This window comes from Cyrtonyx montezumae, unplaced genomic scaffold (genome assembly GCF_038088225.1).
Source record: "Cyrtonyx montezumae isolate F1298 unplaced genomic scaffold, pur_monq_1.0 scaffold_3, whole genome shotgun sequence".
In the NCBI taxonomy this organism is placed as follows: Eukaryota; Metazoa; Chordata; class Aves; order Galliformes; family Odontophoridae; genus Cyrtonyx; species Cyrtonyx montezumae.
This window is the reverse complement of record NW_027072034.1, coordinates 159,426,326-159,448,549: the sequence shown is the minus strand read 5'-3', so window position 1 is coordinate 159,448,549 and position 22,224 is coordinate 159,426,326. Positions and strand designations below refer to the sequence as shown.

General features: G+C 39.1%; 2 protein-coding genes and 1 long non-coding RNA gene across 4 annotated transcripts in view; 2 read left to right on the top strand and 1 right to left on the bottom strand.

Moving 5' to 3' along the window:
• The window catches only part of CHCHD3 (coiled-coil-helix-coiled-coil-helix domain containing 3), a 145,333-nt gene that overhangs the window by 37,145 nt on the left and 85,964 nt on the right, over nt 1-22,224 (top strand). For both annotated transcript variants that reach the window (XM_065743804.1, XM_065743803.1), the window contains exon 4: nt 11,514-11,658. In XM_065743804.1, coding sequence (XP_065599876.1) covers nt 11,514-11,658 — 145 coding nt within the window. The remainder of the gene's footprint in view (nt 1-11,513; nt 11,659-22,224) is intronic.
• LOC136052983 (PHD finger protein 7-like) lies at nt 2,278-10,809 on the bottom strand. The gene is made up of 4 exons (XM_065743489.1): nt 10,763-10,809; nt 3,076-3,192; nt 2,802-2,920; nt 2,278-2,642 (listed from the first exon to the last, which is right to left on the bottom strand). The coding sequence occupies exons 1-4, from the start codon at nt 10,807-10,809 to the stop codon at nt 2,278-2,280; spliced, it is 648 nt and encodes a 215-aa protein (XP_065599561.1).
• Nucleotides 18,410-18,963, top strand: LOC136053142 (uncharacterized). The gene is made up of 2 exons (XR_010622600.1): nt 18,410-18,556; nt 18,600-18,963. It is a non-coding gene; the product is annotated as an uncharacterized LOC136053142 (long non-coding RNA).

Below are 22,224 nucleotides of genomic sequence, written 5' to 3'. Positions count from 1 at the left end.
TTTGTGCACAGATTTGTCTGTAAAACAAGTTCTGTGGTCTGCTGAGGTATTGTAACTGATCCCACTGTCAGCAGCCAACTGTTGAAAAGGATTGTTTTATGGTGGTGGCTAAGTCAATTTCTGAATGGGGTTGCATCACACCTTATGCTCTTTATTACCTTAAAAGCACAGCAGAATGTAGAGGAAATAAAAAACTTATGAGAATGAGAGTTTGGAAATACCTTTCTTTGTTATTTTCTTCGAAGAAAAAAATAGTATTTGGTTATGGTAAAGTTACTCTCTGTGATTTTGTTGTTGGTCTTATTCTCCGCTAATACCATTATGTCTAGTTCTCAGTATGTGAAGAGATGAATTTTGGAGACAGGGATGGAAATAGGAGAAAGTAGTGCTATAATTCACTCCAGCCTTTATACACCCCCATTTTCAAGGGTTTATTTTTCACTCTGATTTTAAAACTTGGCATCTCAACTGACAACTTGTAGACTAAGCTTCATCTTGATCAGTTTAGTTCTCAGGGAGACTGGAAAATGACTTGAAGCCAGTGAGTTTATTTGGAGAGAGCATCAACAAAAATAACACTGCTTCATAGGTTCACATTCAAGAAGGGAGGAGGGCAAATATTCCCCCCTGGCAATTCAAAACAAATCTTTGCTTTCAAACTGCTGAGCTATTTGATTTTTGAGGAGTAGCAAATGAGTAGACAAAGCATAGAAACACACACAAAAAAAACCCCACAATAATAAAATGTGATATCTGTCCCTTCTCTTTAAGAATTAATGTTGTCATAATTTCATGACTGCCTTTGCAGATCCCATGAGGGCTGATTTTAAATTCGAAAGTAATTTCAGCCGGAGTTACGAGAATATCAGGAAAAGTCTCAACTAAATACTTATACAAATTATGCAAAACAGTTTTACTATTCTGACTTATGTTCCTTGTGTGCCTCTGGCATAAAGGTAGAAATCCATTCATGTCTTTATATAACAGTGATTTATATGCACATATTTTAAAAATGGTAGACTTAAGTAGTATGATTACGCTTCACACACACACTTGAACAATCTCCTCTCTGTCCTACTCACTCTCCCTCTACTCAGTCACCACCCTTCCCTCTGCCCGAGTAAAAAAAAGAAAAAAACCCATAAAACTCTTCAGAACCTCAATAAGGAAATTCAACCCAGCCCACTTCTGTAAGGGATCAGATGACTGAGAGGAGCTGGTGTCTGTACTGCACCAGGTAATGCCAAGCTGTGCATGGAAGTCTTGTTCCTAAGTTGAAGAGCTGTATATAATGACAGGTTTTGAAATTAGTGCCTTTGATCTCTTAATCAATGTCTGGCATATAAAAGAACACGACCATTAGGAAAGATTTTCAATGGACAGTTATGTTGAGGCTGAAGGACATCTGGAAAAAGGAAATTAATGGAAGGTTCCTCTGAACTTATTAGTCAGACGTGGTGTTCTGGGTGATTTTGGAAGCAGAGCATTTGAAACAGGATAATATTCAAGATCAATTGTGCAGACTGTGGTCAGGGTGTTACACAACCCAAGAGGACGCTGAAGGAAGAAGCAAGGCATCCGAGAACCCAAGCACCTCCGTGTCAGCGGTCAGCCTGAGCTTTGGGGCTGTTCTGAGCAGCTGGAGCTGGAGTTTGCTTGCTGCCTTGAGGTCTTCTGTTCTGGCTCAGGGAAAGCAGGGCCTGACCTTGCAAGCAGGGAGCGGGTTCGAGTGCACCTTCTTCCCCTCTGCCTGTGCTGTCTTTCGTGTGCAGCCACTGTTTCCTGAAGTGCCCTAACTGTTGGATGGGTGGGAGCTGCTTTCAGTGTTTGAGGCTGGTGTACATCTGCTCCCACGGTGTCCTCGGTGCTGCTCATGTGTATCGTGCTCCTCAGGAAAACGTGAGTGGATTATCCCAAGCTGTTTTTTCAGGGCTCACTTGTGCGACTGCTGAGCCCTTGACGACCTCAGTGTTGCCAGTCTGGATATATGGCGTGTGCTGCTATGATCACGAGGAGATCAAGTTCCTATTCTAACACAGGGGCTCCTGCTCTGTCTCTGGGAAATTGGGGCCTCACCTTGCAGAGGGGAGCGGCTTCGTGTGTGGCTTTCTCCCTGCTGCCTGGGATGACTTCTGTAGAGGTGGTTGAGGCACCATCCCTAGTGCTGTTCAAGAAGCGTTTAGGTGAGGTGCTAAGGGATTTGATTTAGTAGTAGTTGGGTAGGGATAGTGATAGGAGGATGGTTGGACTAGATGATCTTGTAGGTCCTTTCCAACTTTATGAACCTATGAACCTGTATTCAGTCGCTGGGGACTCCCTGGTGGACCTCGATGTCTTCCTCCTGCTGGGAGTGTGGGAGCAACTCTCAGCTCTTGGGGCTGCTGTTTCTCTGCTCCCACAGCGTCCTCTATGCCTCTCAGAGGTATCCTCAGGTGAATATGAGGGGAGTGTCCCACGTTGTGTCCTCCATGCTCTGATATGGCTGCTGATCTTTGTCAGCTGGGAACTGTGCAATGGATCTGATGCTGCCTGGCTGGCAGGGCCGTACCTCGTGTCCTCAGGATCTTGGAAGCTGTGTGATGGGACCAGACCCTCCTGGGTCGCAGTTCTTTGGCCAGCGAATTCTAAAATGGTGATGGAGGCTGTAAGTGGAGACCAGCATGTCAGCAGGATGAAGCCTTGAGTAGGGACAGGCTGCCATCCCTGCTGGGGCAGAGATACTCTGGCAAAGCTACCCTGAGCACTTGCTGCCAGGCATTGTGTGGCCCCAGCCCAGTGCCATGCACCTGATTGCCACTTACAGGTACCCAGGCCAGCACAGATGTCACAGTCCCAGTTTTCCATTTGGATGCAGGTACAGGAGCACCACCGGTGGGTGCTCTGAGCAGCACAGGAGCTGCACAGGATCAGCTGCCAGGACCTGGGGAAGGAAGCAAAGGGGTGGCGGCTGTGAGGACCCAGTGAGCCAAGCCAGGGAGTGCCCAGCACTTCTCTGGTGCACAGGCCCTGATCCCACAGGCTGTGGTGAGACTGAAATCCCCTGTGGAGCTCCAGAGAGCTGTTGGGATAACTCACTCCTCTTCTTCTGCCTGATCTCTGCCTTTAGGGTGAAAGCACTCCATGGCATTGCAGAGATCGTGTCTCTGTAGAAGATGCAATGCATCTACACCATTTTCCTCCCGTGCTGGTTTTCTGCAAGAGAGTGGAGGGAAAGTGATGAGCTTCCAGCATCACCAGCATAAGATCCAAGATTTTCCCATCTCTCCTTCTCAACCAAATTTCTCGCTTCACCATGAAGCTGGGGCACATGCTCATGTGACAGCAAAGGGTCAGGTGTGCCGAGACAGTCTGTGGACAGGCCCAGTGGTCGCGCCTTGTCATCTGCATGGTTTGTCCACAGGACACCAACCTGTTTGGGATTTGGATCCCCAAGTTGGATATTTCTTTACAGAGCAGAGTGTTGTTTCCGCAGCTGGGGCACTGGAAGGACATAGTGCCAGCACACAAGCCCTCTTGCTGCAGGAGAAGCACAAGCAGTGTGTGTGAGTTGGGCGTGATGCCGCTTAGCACCAAGCATGCCTGCGGGGTGAGAGGAGGGCTCCTACCTGGATGCAGCACCGGTGGAACCAGGTGTGTGTGCATGCTGGGCACACCAGAGTGTAGAAGGATGCCCTATCCCCCACAGACTGCAGGCAGATGGCACAGTTGGTGTCTTCTACTGTAGCTGTCACTGCTAACTGTCGAGGGCGGTGCTCCCAGCAAAAGGACCTGGGGGAAGAGGTAAGGGATGGGCACGGTGAGGACCAGGGAGGAGCCTCAGACCCCAGCCCCGGCTCTGGCAGGCTGCTGGGAGGTGTCGCTCCGGGTTCCTCCCTGCCTTGGCTGCTGCTGACAGCCCTTACCTGTGCTCTCCAAAGAACTGGGTGTTGCATTCACCTTTCAGATTATCTGCCTCCAATGCCCTGCTATTGGCAGGAACACCTCTCACCAGACCACGTTGCTCAAAGCTTTATCCAGCCTGGTTTTGAGTGCTTCCAGGGAGGAGGCATTTGCAACCTCTCTGGACAACCTGTTCCAATACAGAAATTCCTTACAGGGAAGTATTTCTTCTTTTTATCTAGTCTAAATCTAGTCTCTTTCAGTTTAAAACCATTTCAAAAGCCACTTGGGTGGAACACAATTCTAGGCAATTTGTATTCCAGTCTTAAATTTAGAAGAGGTTTCTGCTCTGCTGCGGATTATATTTTGCGTTAACTTTTCCACAATTTGAAATACTGAATTTATAAATCAATCTTCAGGATGTATTTTTAAAGAAAGAAGGTGCCTTTTCTTTCTTTCTTTCTTTCTTTTTCTTTTTCACAAAGCTCTGTGTGAATAGAAATTTAATTTTTCAGTTGTAAATAGTGGTAGGAAATCTCTTCATTTTTTTAATTTTTTTGTTTTGTTTACGCTTTGTATTTCTATTCTAAGAGTTTTGTAATGAAAGAGTCATTGCCTGTTATTTTAGGATTTGAGGAATTTTGTTTGAAATCTCTGTCCTTTGCCACATTTTGCAGAAGCAGTTAAGCATTAGGTAGATAATTATAGAATATACTGACTTGGAAGGGACCCCTAAGTATCAGATATTACAGCAAACTTGGCAGACAGTTGAATACTAGAGTTTGAGTAATGGAGATATGCATTTCACGCTTCTCAGGCAGCAGTTTAAGTTTTAGTTAAAGGTTTTCCTGGTGTTTCTAGCATCTTTTCAAGTCCCTTGTTAGCTCCAGTGATTTTCATCCACATCTTTCTATGGCATATTCTGTATGCATTTATTAAATATTGAAACTCCATGCTCGGAAACATTATTCATTCATTAATATTGCATCATAGCCTAAGCTGCATTGTTCAAAACATTTTTGGACGTTATGCAGGTCTGTCAGAATGCATTAACAAACTTCGTTGCATCAAACTAGGCAAAAAATCATGATGAGCAGTTTCTACTGTAAACATGTTGTACTCTTATTTTTAATTACTGTAAGTATTCTGGGTGAAGAGGTGTCATAAAGAAGGGGAAATGTTCAGAGATCATGAAAGATGAATGGTGTTGGGTAAAATTAATAATAATTAAAAAAAATGAGTAAGTGTGCAGATATACTTTTTCTATGCTGAAATGTTTACGTCTTCTTACATGGGCACCATCCTTCACGATCATTTCCAGTATTTGAGCCCAAAATATGTTTAGATTTTTCTGCATTTCATAGATAAGAAGATTGTTTTTGTGATCATGGGCTCTGAAACAGGAAGTATTTTGGTTTTGGTTGTTGCAGGTAGCCAAAACTGACACAGTACATGCTCTAAACTTGAATGAATTTATCTCGGATCACTAGAAATCCATCAGATTGTGTAACTTGGAGACTGTAATAAAGATGCAACAACTGGCAAGTAATCATTTCCCTGAAAAATAACAGAAGGGATATGTTTAAGCTTTGATAGTGTAATTTTCAATTTCTGGACATAAGAAGGGCTGAAAATGATACATCACTATATTTGCTTTTAATACTGTATTGCTTACCACTTTTAGGTTTCCTGTGGATTATAGAATAGTTTAGAATAAAGGGTATTGTGACTGTCGAAGCTCAAAGCTCCTAAGACTGTTGGTGTCATTTTATTTGTCATTTTGATTTTTAGCATTTCCTCTGTGTTGCTGTTTTTCATGAATTAAAGGGTGTGTTTTTGTTAATGACAACCCTTAACATCTGCAGGTGTTTTTCAAGAATGACAGAAATTGATATTTTGGAGTAAACAATAGAGTGAATTCTTCTGGATTGAGAATTTAATTATTCATCTTGTTAGTGTTGCTTACATGGTTCATGCTGTGTAAGATTACAGTACCATGTCGTAATTTCATGTGGTTTCATTAACACTTTCCTTTTCTTGAACTCTTCCTAAAAAATGGTTCTGAACCATAGAGAGTTTTCTTCAGAGTGTAGAGAAGTTTTTGTGTTTCTTTGTTGTTTGATTTTTTTCTTTCCTGGAAAGCATGTTAATTTTCCTTAAAAAGAGATCATAGAAAATGTACTTGTCACATTAGAGAGGCTTTGCTGTTTTTCTCTTTAACCTTCTAATTCTGCTTCACAGTGGTTGGGGAGTGGAACTAGTTGGGTATTTCAACTTTTTTTCCAATCTCTTTAATGGTCATATGTTACTATATTTGGAATATATGTGTTTAGGAGGCAGTTTAGCTTTTTACTTATCATAGAATCACACAATCATTTGAGTTGGAAGGGACCTTGAGAGGTCCTCCAGTCCAACTCCACTTGTAAATTATTGTTACTTAAAATATACTTATAGATTCATAGATTAATAGATACATTAAGTTGGAAAGGACCTACAAGATCATCTAGTCTAGCCATCCTCCTATCACCATCTCTACCCACTGAATTACTAAATCAAATCCCTTAGCACCTCTTCTAAACGCTTCTTGAATCACAAAGGTTTATAGGTATTCACTGCCACACGCTTTTCTATTCAATGTTCACAAGTTTGGATTGACGAGAAGCGTATTTCCAGAAGAATGGGAGCTGATAGGAATTTGTTATTTTGAAGTATCACAGTTATGTCTGCCCAGTAGATTAATGGTGTCAGTCATTGGCTGCACTGTTGTGCTCCATGATAAAAATAAGGTTGAATTAACACTGAGCTGGCTAAAAATTGAACTTTGTACTTGGGCAACCTGTTCCAGTGCATCTCCACCCTCTGAGTGAAAAACTTCCTCCTAACATCCAACCTAAATCTCTCCTGTCTTAGTTTAAAACCATTCCCCCTTATCCTATCGCTATCAACCCATGTAAATAGTCATTCCCTCCTGTTTATACGCTCCCTTCAAGAAGCCACAGTGAGGTCTTCCCTGGAAAGCAGATGTCGCTCCCATTTTCAAGAAGGGCAAGCGAGGAGATCCAGGACAAGAGGCAATGGAAACAAAGTGGAAAACATGAAAATCCATCTGAATACTGGAAATTACAGGGCTAGTGTGGTCAGAGCAGGATGCCCAGAGTCAGTGTGAAGGTTCCAACTGAGGAGATATTTGAAACCCAAGTGGACGTTTTCCTGAGTAGCCTGCCTTATCTGCAGGCCTATGGTGGTGTGGACAGGTTCACTCTTCTCTGGGTGGAGAACTGGCTGGAGGGCCGTGCCCAGAGGGTAGTGGTTAATGGAGTTAAGTCCAGCTGGCGTCCTGTAACGAGTGGTGTCCCCCAAGGGTCAGTTTTGGGGCCCATCTTGTTTAATATCTTTATTGATGACCTAGATGAGGGAATTGAGTGTACCCTCAGTAAGTTTGCAGATGACACAAAGCTGGGAGGATGTGTCAAACTGCCTGAGGGTAGGGAGGCCCTTCAGAGGGATTTGGATAGGCTGAACAGCTGGGCTGAGCAAAATGGGATGAGGTTCAATAAGACCAAGTGCCGGGTCCTGCACTTTGGCCACAATAACCCCATGCAATGCTATAGGCTTGGGGCAGAATGGCTTGAAGAATGTAGAGAGGAAAAGGACCTGGGGGTGTTGGTTGATGCTCGGCTCAACATGAGCCGGCAGTGTGCACAGGTGGCTAAGAAGGCCAACAGCATCCTGGCCTGTATTAGAAATAGTGTAGCCAGCAGGAGCAGGGAGGTGATCATCCCCCTGTACTCAGCTCTGGTGCGGCCGCACCTCGAGTACTGTGTTCAGTTTTGGGCCCCTCACTACAAGAAGGACATTGAGGCCCTGGAGCGTGTTCAGAGAAGGGCAACAAAACTGGTGAGGGGCCTGGAGCACAAGTCTTATGAGGAGCGGCTGAGGGAGCTGGGATTGTTTAGTCTGGAGAAGAGGAGGCTCAGAGGAGACCTTATAGCACTCTACCACTTCCTGAAGGGGGGTTGTGGTGAGGAGGGGGTGGGCCTCTTCTCCCTGATAAGTAATGACAGGACGAGAGGGAATGGCCACAAGTTGTGCCAGGGAAGATTTAGATTAGACCTCAGGAAGCATTTCTTTTCTGAAAGAGTGGTCAGGCACTGGAATGGCCTGCCTAGGGAGGTGGTTGAGGCACCATCCCTAGCGCTGTTCAAGAAGCGTTTAGATGAGGTGCTTAAGGACTTAATTTAGTAGTTGGGTAGAGATAGTGATAGGACGATGGTTGGACTAGATGATCTTATAGGTCCTTTCCAACCTTATGAACTTATGAACTTATGAAAATCCCTTCCAGCCCAAATGATGGTGCGATTCTTTGTGAGCTTTGGACTGCACTTTCCTTAATAGAGCAAGAGACACTTACCAGGTGTTTTAGAAGATGTGTGAAAGAAGTTACCATGTAGAATGTATGAGTGTTGAATACCCAGGGGTAATATCAATATAAATGACTTAATCTTTGAGTGACTTAATCTATGGGTTTAATCTGTTTTCTACTAAAGTGTAGTGCAAGAGGAAACGCTCTTCATGACATTAACTCAGAGCTTTGATGTTCTTAAAGACAATAGAAAGGCAGAAGTTTTTGGTTTCTGTATATATATGCTTGTGTGCTATAGAACAGTTGAGAGTATGTGAAGTATTAATCCAGACTTCAGTATGAGTAGGGTTTTGGATGTACTTTCAAACAGCACTATGGAAAAGTGATAGGTTTGCATCCTTTATTTCATTAAATCAACTACCTTAACTAGATGGCTGTGTGCTTCTTGAAACAGTATTTCATAATGATTTAGAAGTATTTTGTTCCAGTTACGAACTCAAGGAAAATGTACAGCAAGCAGCCCTCTCTGCTGTTTCAGCAGCTTTTTTAAAGCACTTTCTGTATAAATGATCAGTGTAATGCATAATGTCTTTTGTCTGTTAACTAAAGCTTTCGGCTTTAACATGAGAGCTGTTATACCGAGCCTTCAAATTTGTTGTAATTAAAAATGCCATTTTAAGTGGTCTACTTCTGTGGAATTCTTGGAGCAGTGGACTTTACTGTCAAATTGTGCTACTTAATTGCTCATCAACTGCAGATACTGACTTATTTATTTATTTTAGTTTTGGCTAGGTAATAACATAATTTATTATTATAGATTTAGCTGGTGTTTGCTTTCATTCAGCAGCACTACATGCTGAACGCCAGTAAAATGAATTTGTAATGTCAAGGAAGGAAACTACTGTAAGTTGATGCAAGCAAATGTTTGAGATCAGAATGTAGCTGCCTTCTGTTTGTTTCATTAAGCTCCTACAAGCTACCCAATTATGTAACTCAAATAAATGCAAATTACTTCAAAATCCTGCTTCTTATTTTCAAACTCTAGTGAATTTAAATCAGTTGTGATGGGCATTTAGGACATTTTGTGGATAAAAGTTGCCCAAAGTAAAAAAGACTAGTGGATGCTTTAGGAAGTTTAGTTGTGTTTTCTTCTGCCAATATGACATACATTTCTGATCATATGAAAGAGGATTAGGGTAGGATCACAGAATCTCAGAATGGATTTGGTTGGAAGGAACCTCTAAGGTCATTTATTTGCAACCCCTTTGCCATGGGCAGGGTTGCCAGCCACTAAATTGGATAGGTAGGTAGGAAAGACTTTTTTCTTTAGGGTGCTGTTATGTGCAAACCATTACGTAATTGAATAGTATACTTTTTTATATCTATATTAGAGTGCCACACCAAAAAAAGAGCAAAATTTTTGTTGTGCTCCTTTCTTTGCCTGAGATGATCTAAGTGTCTTGTTCTACAACTGAGGCATCTAAATTCAAATTATCTACTTTCTAGTGCTTTTTCCCTGTAGTAAACTTGTATTTTGGCTCGCTTGTTGGCCACTAAATGAAGATGTTTGAACGGGCCAAGTATCAATCTCATGTCATTCATGGTATTATGATAGTAATGAGCTAGCTAATATATAACATTCTTCTAATCATCAGATAGTTGGAAAAAAACACATCACTTATGTATTTAGTAATATCTAATTGATTTTACATCTGCTATGGTGAAAAAGAGGTGAGAGAGTATGGAACATCCCTTTGGCCAGTTTAGGTCAGCTGTCCTAATTCTGTTCCCGTCAGCTCCTTGGGCTCTTCTCTGAGAATGGCCTTGGCCCTCTAGCAGCATTTTCAGATATTGTCTGACTTCATATGCTGTGGTGCTAGGTATAATATTTATAAAGAAGTGAGAGAAAAGCATGTATGGGAAGTGAAATCTATCAAGGGCGAGGAAGGAGTTTACTTCAATCTCAGGAAATGCTAAGTGCTTTCTCTGTTGTTTCTCTGAAGAAAAAGCTGCTGAGACTTCTATTTTGACACTTTATAGACAAAACATCATTTCTCCAATGGAAAAAAACGACCAGAATGTTTTGACTGAAGCATTGATTGTGTGAATGATTTGATATAGCAATGCTTCTGGAATAATTTGGGGGACCTTGGGAAATCACTTAATGGAATTTGGTCCATGTCTGCATAATCTGACTTTTGCTAGAGTAATTGAAGATGCCGCTTAATAAACTTTTTATAAAGACTCCCAGTTGGTTGCTGCATTTCAGAGGGTTGTCTGAGCGCCGAAGTAATACATCTTGTAATTGTCTTTTTCCTCCCCACCCCAATTGGATATTTTCCCCTGGGAAGAATCTAATGCACTGTAATGCTCGTACCTTTTACAAAGTGACCCTACTCATTACGATTTGTTCTCTGAAGCTCCCTTGACAACATATAAATGCACTGAGAATCCTTAAGCTTTGTTTCCTCCACTCTTGGAAAAATCTATTTGAAAACTTGTGTTTAATGCTGCCATTACAGCTTGAGTTCCCGACTGTTGGCACTGTGCTCCATGTCACAACGCATGCTCAACAGATGTATTTTAAAAGCTATCCCATGTATACCTACACATTATCACAAAAAATAGGTGCACTGTGCTTACATAGACCGTTACTTACTTTAACGTAGTAAAGGTTTTGAGTAAAGTTCTATTTTGTGATATGTAAATGTGGAGAATTTTCTGGGACTGGTGAGAACTGTGTGAACTCTGTTGCAATAGGTTCAGTGGCTGTTTTCACCTCTTTCGCTCAAGTTGCTGGGAAAGGTTTATTCTGATGTTTTGCCTATTTTCCATCTCTGTAAGCATATATTGTGTTTGGGTGTGTCCAGAGATAAAAAACATTATCCCACTGCAGAGAAGAATGGTGATTTTAGGTGGAAGTTGGATGGTGGGGCAGGGAAGAATACCCTTGAAAAATGATTTCTTCAAAATGGCAAACTGAGTACTCTTCAACAAACAGAGCTCCATGCATATGCATAGCACTCAAAGATGCATTTTCATGAACTCTTGAATGATCTCTGCTTGGTGTAATTTATTAAGTAGTGCTATTAAGACTTGTTGAACTTGTGTATTTTGTTTTTGACCCTTGAATCTTAAGTAATCTGGAATTTGTGGCGAATTCATGTTCTGCCGTTTTAAGAAGCCTACAATAATTTGTTACCGTGGCTACTCTTAAAGCGATTGTGTTTATAATAAACTTTCGATCTACATTTTCCTCTGTCTTCTGTAGATTGAAGCAAGAACAAGCATATGTACATGATGAGTTTGGCAAAATCCTGGAACGAGAAAGGATTTCTTCCAATGAGCATTTGACTCGAGCCATTCTTCGCGAGAGAGCTGCGACAGAAGAGGAGCGTCAGAAAGCACAGCGCTTTGTAAGTCCAGGATCTTGTAGAGAGCTTGGATTTCTAAACTATCATCTCTTTAGACTTGTTTCAAACTATTACTACAAGCAGAAAGTGTATATCCTCTTGCAATTTATTTCTTTTACCAGTAAATATTGTTATTTTACTTTATTGTTTTAAAACTTCCCCGTCTTCAGGAAAAAAAGAGCCAAACCTTTCTGAGGGTTACAAGTATAGTCTGTCTCCTTGTGCCTGGGGTTAATATGAATGTCCTTCTGTTTTCAGAGAGAGAAGAATCTGATAATAGTCTAGGTTTGTTTACTGAATTGGGTTGTCAAAGAGTTACAGCATACAAGACGCTCTTCCATAAGTTAATTACTTTCATATTTCAAGGAAATCAATAATATTCCTTGCTTGAAAACTGGCTGTCCATAGGGAATCAAAAAGTGTAATTTTGAAGTCTCCTTCATGCTAGAAAACAAAAAGAATTGTCTGACTCTTGTTGATTGTCTCAAACCTTGGAACTGGCTTAGTGAGAAACAAAGAATCCCATTTTAATAGAGCTGGTGTATAAAAACTTCTGGACAAAGGAGTTATAAAATGCAGCTGGCTGTTTTCTTTTGAAAACTGACAGCTGTATATTTCAGCCCATTTCAGATGTCTGTCAGATTCATAGCTTCCTAAGTAGCACTTCCTTGATATATTGAGTCTGTATTGAGCTTTCCTAGTAATGATAATCATTATTCTCTGAGGTACAGATATCTCTTAGGATTTTTTTTTTTGAGGTTTATAGGATTTTTTTTTTGAGGTTTTTCCCGGAGTATAAAGGAGAAACAGGTAGGTGTTTTCAAGAGGAAAAGTTTCAAATCTCTTATATGCGCATTCATTTTAAAATAAAGAGGATTACTTATGCCAACATCTATATGAATATTTGCATCCAAAAAGAATTAAAAGTTTTCTAAGAGCTACAGGTTGGTCAGAGAGGAAATCAGTCGCTTCACTAATCAATTGCTTTATCTATGCTGTGTAAATTAAAATCTGTTGCCTGTACTGTCTTTCCAAATCAGTTGTGGTTTAAAAATCAAATTAACAAAAACCAAACAGCAAAAAAATCACATATGCTTAAGTAGAGGTATCTTTTGCAGACATTTCTCAGAACTTTGTGGAATGTCACTGTTGAAGAATAGCTATAGTGTTTTAGATAAATGGTTCATATTTTGTTATATCTGATGGAAAATAGGAAAATGGAGGGGAATTGAGACTAAGATACCGCTTTAATCTTATGCTTTAAACCCTTGAGCTGTTAATGTGAAGAATGGATAAGAATTTTGTGATCTCAGCCTAATGGAGAGCTGAAGAGTTACACTGGGGTTTAATATTTGCATGACTTACGTTGAGCTTTGCATCTTTCACTTAGTGCTGTGCTTTTGAGAAGTATGTGTTGACTTTCTCATCACACAAATGAATGAGAGATATCATGAGTACGAAACTTGTGTATTTAGCTATTATGTCGATTGTATTTTTAGTTTTCACTTACTCTAGAATTTTTAAGGTAGAACTGCCTACATGAAGCAATCACCTGAAGCGTTAAAAAATCTCAAGGTTCTTAGGTGAAGTTCCCTCTGTAATTTTGCTTAAAATGCCGTGATATTTTTGTTTGTTTTTTTTTTCCACAGTAGTTTATTATTAGCTGTTTATTCGTCTCATGTATACAAGTTGAATTTATCACATTTGCAACATGAGAATATGTCTATGTGCTCCATTTGTCAGGTGGGGTGAATGATCCCACATGCTAGTTAACTGCTAAAGCAGGTTGATATTTTATTTAGCCCACATTTGATAACATCTGTCAGATTCTTTATTGGAGAAAGAACTAGTGTTCTGGAAATGTCAACAGCAGTATCTTCAGTGTTAATGCCTTTGCTGCTAAATTGTTTAAATAGTGTGCAGGAAAAGATACGGTAAGACAGAAAGAATATTTTTGTATAAAGGTTGCTAATTCAGCTTTAACAAACAGACATTAAATTGTTAGATTGAATTAATATTTCCCAGTCTTAAACCATTTAAAACCAGCTGCTGCTTACAGGTTCAGACAAGAAACTTTTAAGTATTAGAACACCAGAAGTTGGCATTGGATCTTCGTACAGATGAAGAAAATTTGTAAGGTGAAGCAGAAGCTGGCAGCTAAAAGAGCAGAAGCTTTGCAGGTGATAAAAAGTAGAGAAATATTTAATTTGTCTTTTTAAGCAAAAGTATTCCACTTTTCAACAAAGATATATAAAGGAATCCAGCAAAGCTTGAACAGCAAGGTAAGGCAAAGGATTGCACCCGTTTAAAACTGGAAATAATTTAAAGTGAGCAGAATGAGGAAGATCACGACACTTGTTAGGCTGAATGTTAAAAAAACAAACAAGCCTCCCAAAATGTAAAGTATGATTAGAAGGATTCAGTCACAGAATCGCTGACCATCTCCAGTTGGAATGGACGCATGAAGATCATGGAGTCCTACTCCTGGCTCCACACAGGACAACCTAAAGCCCAAACCCTGTGTCTGAGTGCACTGTCCAAATGCTTCTTGAGCTCTCGCAACTCAGGGCTGTGCTCAGTGCCTTGGGGAGACTGTTCCATGCCCACCCCACTTTGGTGCAAAGCCTTTCCTTAACCCCTCCTGCCCTGTCACTGTCACCAGAGAGCAGAACTTGTGTGTGCAAGCCCACAGACTCCATGGAACTGAAATCCCAGCAAGGACTGTAGCGTCAGAATATGACCAGGGAATATGATCTGTGATCAGAATAGATGAAGCCATAGCAGCAAAACAGTTCTGAATTAATTCTGTCACGTGTCTTCAAAGTGGAGGAACTTCTGCAAGCTTCCATGCCAGAAGTTTTCTTTGCAGAGCTCTCCTCAGACAAAGCCATTGATCTGAAGATTCAGTAAGAAAACATTAAGGAAAATTGATGGTTTTACCAATAACAGCTTTTCAGGCCTGGGTGGTATTCATAGAGGCTTTGAAAGAGACTTGATGATAGATGAGCTAATGATAGCTGAGCTACTTACATGCTGTCTAAGCTCTTAGGGGAAACTCCCTCAGTAAAAGGTTGGGAATATCAGTTATCTTAAAATATGATTCTGTGGGAGATCCAGACACATAAAACTCAGGAGTTCTGTTGTTTGTACCGACCAAGATAGGAATGATAAAATTTAAAGTCAAATTTCCAGATCCTTTTGTGCAGAGTGTGCTTGAAGTCATAACTGAGAACTATCTGTAGCTGTGTATCGAGCCAAAAATATTTCTTTCTTCCATACCCTTAGTACATACAGTGTGATGTTTCTTCTGTCCATCCTTCCTGACAGAGCACTTCATAATGGATGAAGGCTTTTATTTCAGTCTGACCGCAGAAGAATTTTGATCTTGGTTTTGTCCACTATGATTCAGTCTAGTGTTCTGTACTTCTGACTACTCCAAGAACACTTACATTACGTTATGCAGGCAGCAGACATATCTTCCTTTTCACTATTTCTGATTGGAGACCTCTACTACACATCTAGGCATTGTGGATAGCTGAGCTGGGCGCTGTATTGTTGAATGCCTTTAAATGTGGTGGTTTTGCCATAAACAGGGTATTGATGTTCCATCACTGCAGTCATTACGAGAGCCAGGGTAAGACACAGAGAGCATGAAGGAAAAAATCAATAGTTATCCAAAGTACAGAGGACCTGTTGTATTTCCATCTCCTTATAATGACCTGGAGCTTACTGTTAACATGTTTGCTTCGCTGTCTGGACTGAAACAAGCTGTCATTAAGACCCTATATGTTAGAAAATGGTTTTATTGAGCTGCCAATGACATTAAAGTCTCATTTCCCTTTGAAGAGGCACAGAAATATTGTTCTGTTCATTTGCTGTAACCATAACATTAAAATTTGATTACTGCTATCATTAGAAATCTGTATCCATACTAATATAATTATATATATTTCCCCATGTATTGTTCCAGGCTTTCAAAGAAGTACCTGTTAGAGAATGAAGTCTGTTGTTGCTGAAGTATTTTCTTGACTTGTAAATTATTTGCTGTACAGGAGAGTCTATTAATAAGCTCTGTGTGCAAAAAATCAAATTGGCAAAAGTATCCTTATATTAAAAAGCAGTTTCTGCACTTCAGGTGTATGTGGTAATAGAACTATTGGATTTTTGAGGTGTAGAATTCTTTTTTTGAATCTCTTCTGAGCACTGAAATCCATAGACAAAATATATTCCTTGGTATGTTAGAACTGAAGCATGTTGAGTTACATTAGGAGTGGATTTGACCTATTGTCATAATTGAAAAACATACTGTAAAAATGGAGTGTTTCCCTCTTCTCTGTCTCAACTGTTATGATGTTTTCCATATCATCCTTGGGTGGCATGTCCAAATCACTATGTACGTGTGCTATTCAGCAGCCTTTCCTATAGTGCTGCATTTATTTTTCCTGTCCCCAATTCATTAGCTTTTTCAGGAGGAGATCCTCTATTTTCTATAAGCAGATTATGTACTGAGTCTTCCTGCTCTTTCCAAACAGTCCTGTGCTAACTGTATTTTAAGGATGACTTCACTAGAAAATACCAGGGGGAAGAATTACTAAACGAGTTAAAGCATTAGTTCTCAAGAGAAAAAGAAGTCTGTTTACAAACCTGCAGTATTTATTACATACCTCATTTAGCTCATTCATCATTTTAATAGAAAAATGAATCTTTTTAGATGATTCTGAAATAATTCGAGGTAAACTACATAGCCTGAGGCAAAACATGATTGCTTACTGCAGAGAGGACGAAGCTGTTTCTGGGAAGTATGGTATGATTGGTGACTATAATTTACAATTTATGATAGTGAAAATACTAAAGGCTCATATCTGAAAATTAGACTGAAGGTTTGAAAACATTATGGTACAAAGCTAAATCTAGTGACTTTTATTTTTTATTTTTTGATCTCTTGTTCTTCAGTTTTATAATGTAGAAGTATTTTTACTCTTTGAATGCATATATATTTTTTAAGATATACTGGTAAGATTTAATTCAGTTTTATGTACGTGGTACTTTGTTGCCAAGTGCTTTTCTCCTTGCCATTTAGAAGTAGCTGTTTTGTTGCAGCAGATGATCCCTTTTCCTCCATGCTCTTGTGATGTGGGAGACAGCGTAAAATTAAAATGAGGAGGAAGAAGTTGCTTTTGAATGCTGAGGATGAGATCTGCTGGTTTTTTATTGATTTTGTTCTGGGGGAGAGGGATTTGGTCTCTTTTTTACAGAAGCAGAATACACTGAAAAAATCATTTACACTTTGAAAATATTAAACTCCATTGCACTTTACATGCTTATCTTCATTTGAATAAACATGATGTTATGGATATGGCTTATGTCTCTCCTGGCACACATTTATTTTCTCACCAACTCTCCTTTTTGGCATTTCTGATGCAGCTGTAAGGTGTGTATGATAGAAATCTGGCTTTCAGTCTGTTCTGGGATGCAAAATAGATGCTGTGAAGCTGCTGTACGAACAAGGTGCTACTATGCAAATAGAGATCAGTAATGTTGGTTTCCAGCAATGCAAAGAAATGGGACTTCCTACCAAATATTTGCAAACCATGAGTGGTTTTCTTATCTGACTGGATGTCTGTGCCTTAAGGAAATGGTAAAGGCCCATTTGCATGTCTAAAATTACTTTATTAATGAGTGAACAATCTTTTCCCCCTTGATGTAGTTAAACAGTAAAAATAATTTAAAATAGCTTGTGGGTGATAGTACTGTTGTTGCTGTAGGTTGCAATCCCAGTATGACCTCTGTCATGTCAACAGTAAAGCAATGTTTTATTTAATCTCTGAAACTGCCATTAAATACCCGTGAACTAGAATAAGAAATTGCTTACCTGTGTCTCTTTTCTGCTCCTTTATAACATCCATTCTGACATTTAAAATATTTGTTTCAATGGAACAATGCAAATAATTTTCTCTTTCCTCAAGTTTTTGACTTGACAATATTGTAGACCTATAATTTTTTATTCTTTTATCTAGCAATCATTTTTTTCCATGTATGTTAGACATACAAGAAAAAAAATACCGTAAAAATAGAAAATTTTGAAGGCAGAGAAAGTGCACAAAGTGAGTATTTATTCTCCTCAAAGGTTCTGTTTGAACGGTGAGAGAAATGTGTTTTGTTAAAGTCAAACAGCATTTAAGAGCTTGCTTTTTTTTTGTTTTTAAATTCATATATAGCAAAGCCCAAGATACTCGACAGAAGCAAAATTAATCACTGTGTTATCTCAGCATCCAGATGAAGATCTAGTGCTTTACAAAGCCTGCTGCTCCATCAATTTGTTCTTTTGGTTGAATTCAAATTGAGTTCATTTTTATAGATTCACTGCATAATACTCTCCCCTCTCCTCCCTCATTCATTAACCAATTTGTTCTTGCTACTCCCTTTTTATTGAACAGCTAACAAAATTGCTATGCTATCTTTTCAAATGAATGTCATCATTCCTTGTCATGCATGGGCAAAAAGTAAGCATATTCATCCTTCTTACATATACATTTGCTTCTTCCAGAGAGAATACCCATTTCTGCCCTCAAGATATCATGAAAGGGATGTTTTAAATAACACTCTCATGAAGGTTTTATCACAAAGCCTCAATATAAGCATTCTTATCCGAACTCCATTTGAGGGCATGGCTGCATTTCTGGTTGTATGGCACAACAAAAGCCACAGAAGTCTTGAAACACAGCATATATATGTGTTCTGGTTTTTTGGTTTTTTTTTCATTTCTTCAAAAGGATTCGCCAGCTCTTAAGACTCTCATTCTGACTTTTATTTAATATTTATTTATTCTCAAGTTAGGCTAATTTTGGCTAGGCAGATATTCCTGTTGTATCTTCTTCAGTTGCCTTCATTTCTTTGGGTTGTATTAGAAGACAAAGAGAAGTAAGGGAGGAGAAATGAAGTAGAATTTGTTTCACTAATGGCCTACCTTTAACTAATCTCAGGACTCTTTGCATTGCACAACATGGATGTTCTGTTTGGGAACACCATGTTAGAGAAGGGAACCAAAACATTGAAAGTATATTTTTGAAGATACCCAGCCATCTTTATCTTAAAAATAGTAATAAGAAAAATTAATCATTTCATTAGTGGTGTTGATGTTGCTATTCTGTGGTGGTCAGTCTGTAGTCTTATAGTTTTCCCAATAACCAGGATGCTACATATACTGTTATAAGCAAGATCTGAGACGAGAGCCATTCTTTTTTAAGTAGAGGATACTAGAATGAGGAAAGATGTTTTAAATAGTAAAAAAAAAAAAAAAAAAAGAGATGGAACACCTCACCTGTAAGGACAGGCTGGGAAAGCTGGGGCTGGTCAGCCTGGAGAAGAGAAGGCTCCAAGGAGATCTTTTAATATCTAAAGGGGAGCTATGAGAAAGCAAAGGGCAGACTCTTTGGCAGGGTTTGTTGAGATAAGATGGGGAAATGGTTTCAAACTTGAAGAGGAAATTTAGACTGGATATAAGAAAGAAGCTTTTTACAATAAGGATGATGAGGCATTGGAACAGGTTGCCTGGAGAGGTGGTGGAAGCACCTTGGAAGACACCCTGGAGACATTCGAAGTTATTGCTGGATGGGGCTCTGAGCACCTGATGGAGCTATAGATGTCCATGTTCACTGTGGAAGAGTTGAACCAGATGGCCTTTAACGGTCCCTTCCAACTCAAAAGATTCTGTGATTCTTTAACATCTTGAATTGGGTGGCATCTGAAGAGATCGATAGCATATGTCCTACCAATATTTGTATTTACAAGTGTGCGCAAGATTAGATTTCAAATGTGAGCATAATTAAGGGTTCAAGTCTCATAGGTTAATAGTTAATTAAGTTACGTCATCGGTTTAGGAGAAGCTGAGTGTCCACTTCCATATTTGGTCTACGCAGGAAGTTGTTTTTGCATCCAGGAACCCCATTGCTGTATTATTTTACATCAGTTTCCCATTTAGAAAATTAATATTTTTTTATAAGGGTAAAAGTGGTTTGTTTTTATTCTGTTTTGTTTTGCTTTCCCACTGAATGCTTATTCTGCAATACTCTTAATTAGGGAATGGACCATTATGCATGCTGAAAGGCATGGAAATGACCTTCCAACCCTAGTATCAACATGGCAGTGTTAATGAAGTATCTTCCCTTTATGCATTTCTGAACGCCTAAGTCTGGTACTGTGTTTATATGAGGGAAAGAAAGAAAGTATATTTTAGGAAAACTGCTAAATATCTTCAGACAAACAAACAAACCTTTAAACTTTAATGTTAGAAAGGCTGGAGTGAATGGATGTCCACGTATCAACATTTTCAGAGATGTCATACTCTGCTCATACCAAAACACAAACAGAAAGCGGTGCTGGAAAAGGTTTGTTTTTTATTTTTATTTTTTGAACTTCCTCTAATCTTTATGCACTATGACATTTCTTTATTTATTAGTACAAAATTGGATGACTTGTATGTCCGCTCTGAGTTATTGAAATAGTTCAACTGCAGTGTTTCCATAGGAGAAGTAAATGTTGACTGTGAAGTACTGCTGTATGCCCTGTTTATTTTATTTTTGAGGTTCAAAAGAAGTTTTTAAGATTGAAGACAGAAGTTCTGTTGCATCTCCTTATTCATTGGTTCGTGGTCTTAGTTACCACCTTTGGTTAAAAGCAAGTTTGCCATAGTTAATGAGTAGTCTTCAGGAGGGAAAGATTTAACCTCTCACCAAAGATGACATTTTTTTTTATGTCAGAAAGATACAATTAAATATATTAGATGGCACTTTTTGTTTACAATTGCTATTAGTACTATCTTTGCTGTGCTTTAAGGTACTTTAAGTGAATCAATAATTATCCTGGTAGAGTTGATGATAGCATGAATTCTAGAAAACACACAGTGACAGTAGTGATACTTGGGGAAAAAAAAAAGAAGTTACAAATAGAAAACTTTCTCACTTTCTGATGGAATTTCATCAATTCTGATTTCTAATTTTGATGTAATTTGTCCTTTACTTTAAGCAGAATATGTCATGTCGGAATTACTGATATGTAGACAGTCCTTCCAATCTGGCTTTTCTAAGAGTCCTACTGGCTGTCTAGCATATGTTGAGATATTAAAGTACTCTAGCAATAGGTGCTAATGTATCCAAAGGAAATGTATGGTAATTCAATTTAAAAGGATCTATTAGATAGAGAGTGAGGAAAGAGAATGACATCATGGTTAAGTCTATAGCTTTTTATTACGATTTTAAAATAATTTTTTTCCTATCAAATATTACTTGTATGATGTATTCTACAGTAGGTTTGCTAGCATGTGCATAGAAGAAAATAGTTTGTCTTGTGTTTTTTTTTAAAGGAGGGAAGAGTTTAAAGTGGAAGGGTTGATAAATTGGGGATGTTAATATACCGTTTTATTTAAGTAATAAAAATTAATCTCTTGACAGTCCTATCCTCTGAAGACTGAAACTGAACAGGAAACTGTTTAATTTCACGGTTCCCAGTAGCATAGTATGTCATTTCTGTCCAGCAAAGTGGAGTGGAGTTTTTAGCTGGAAATTCAGTCTTCTTGTGAAAAATGTATGGACAGTAGTCTCCATATGGACATTTACATGCATGTGTGCATGTAAAGTAGCGAGTTGAAGCCAAACTGTTCTCTTTTCATGAAGTAGCTGCTGCTGTAAAGTATACTGACTTCAACACATGGCCCACAGAGCATTTTTCTTATTTTACGTGAGTTTTGACAACAAAAACTGGTTTTCAGTTTTTAAGTCTGCTGTTCAAGCAACTTCATAAGAATGATGCAGTAGAAAAGCAATAACACTTATTTCTGGAAAGCCATGGTAGAAGGCAATAGTATGTACTTGTTGCATTACTTCTTGGTTAATAGGGGTGATACTTCTTAGTTTTGATTCTGGCAGATCCTGCACCCTGTTCAAGTAGGGAGATACAGCATTGTCTTTCTCTTAGATGTTTGAATTCAAATCATGTTGGTAAATAAATAAATAATTTTTCCTTCCTTCTCATTTCCTTAATTATCATGCAGATAAACAGTAGGGTTCACGACATTAGGATAAGTATGTGTCTTATGATTTTGCCTTGGAGAAAGAAGACTGTGCGGTTCTCCCTTTCCCCCCCTAGGGCTATGCAGCAGTAATAAATGAGCAAGTCCAGAGTACTTTATGATAGATAGTTAATGGTGCTACGCCTGAGCCAACAGGCTTGTTTCTGCAGCAGCTGTCACAATTCATAGTCATTAGCATACCTTTAATGGTTACATTTCAAAATAATTTCTGCTAGAGCATTTAGCGTACATAAATGGAAAGAGCCATGATACTGAGAAAGGAGTTCTAGGTGTAGGTGAATTTTTTAGGCTGAGTATAATATTGGAGTGCATACACCCAGAGGTTGTAAGAGCGAATTGAAAATTATTAAAGTAATTTTGGAGGTAAAATACTGATTGACCTTCAAGGCCTATTTATGACCAGGAGTCTTATCTTTAATCGAGAGCCTTCTGTGCTGTTTTATTGGGTGCTTCTTGCATTTAGGTCTGCAGAAGGACTATTC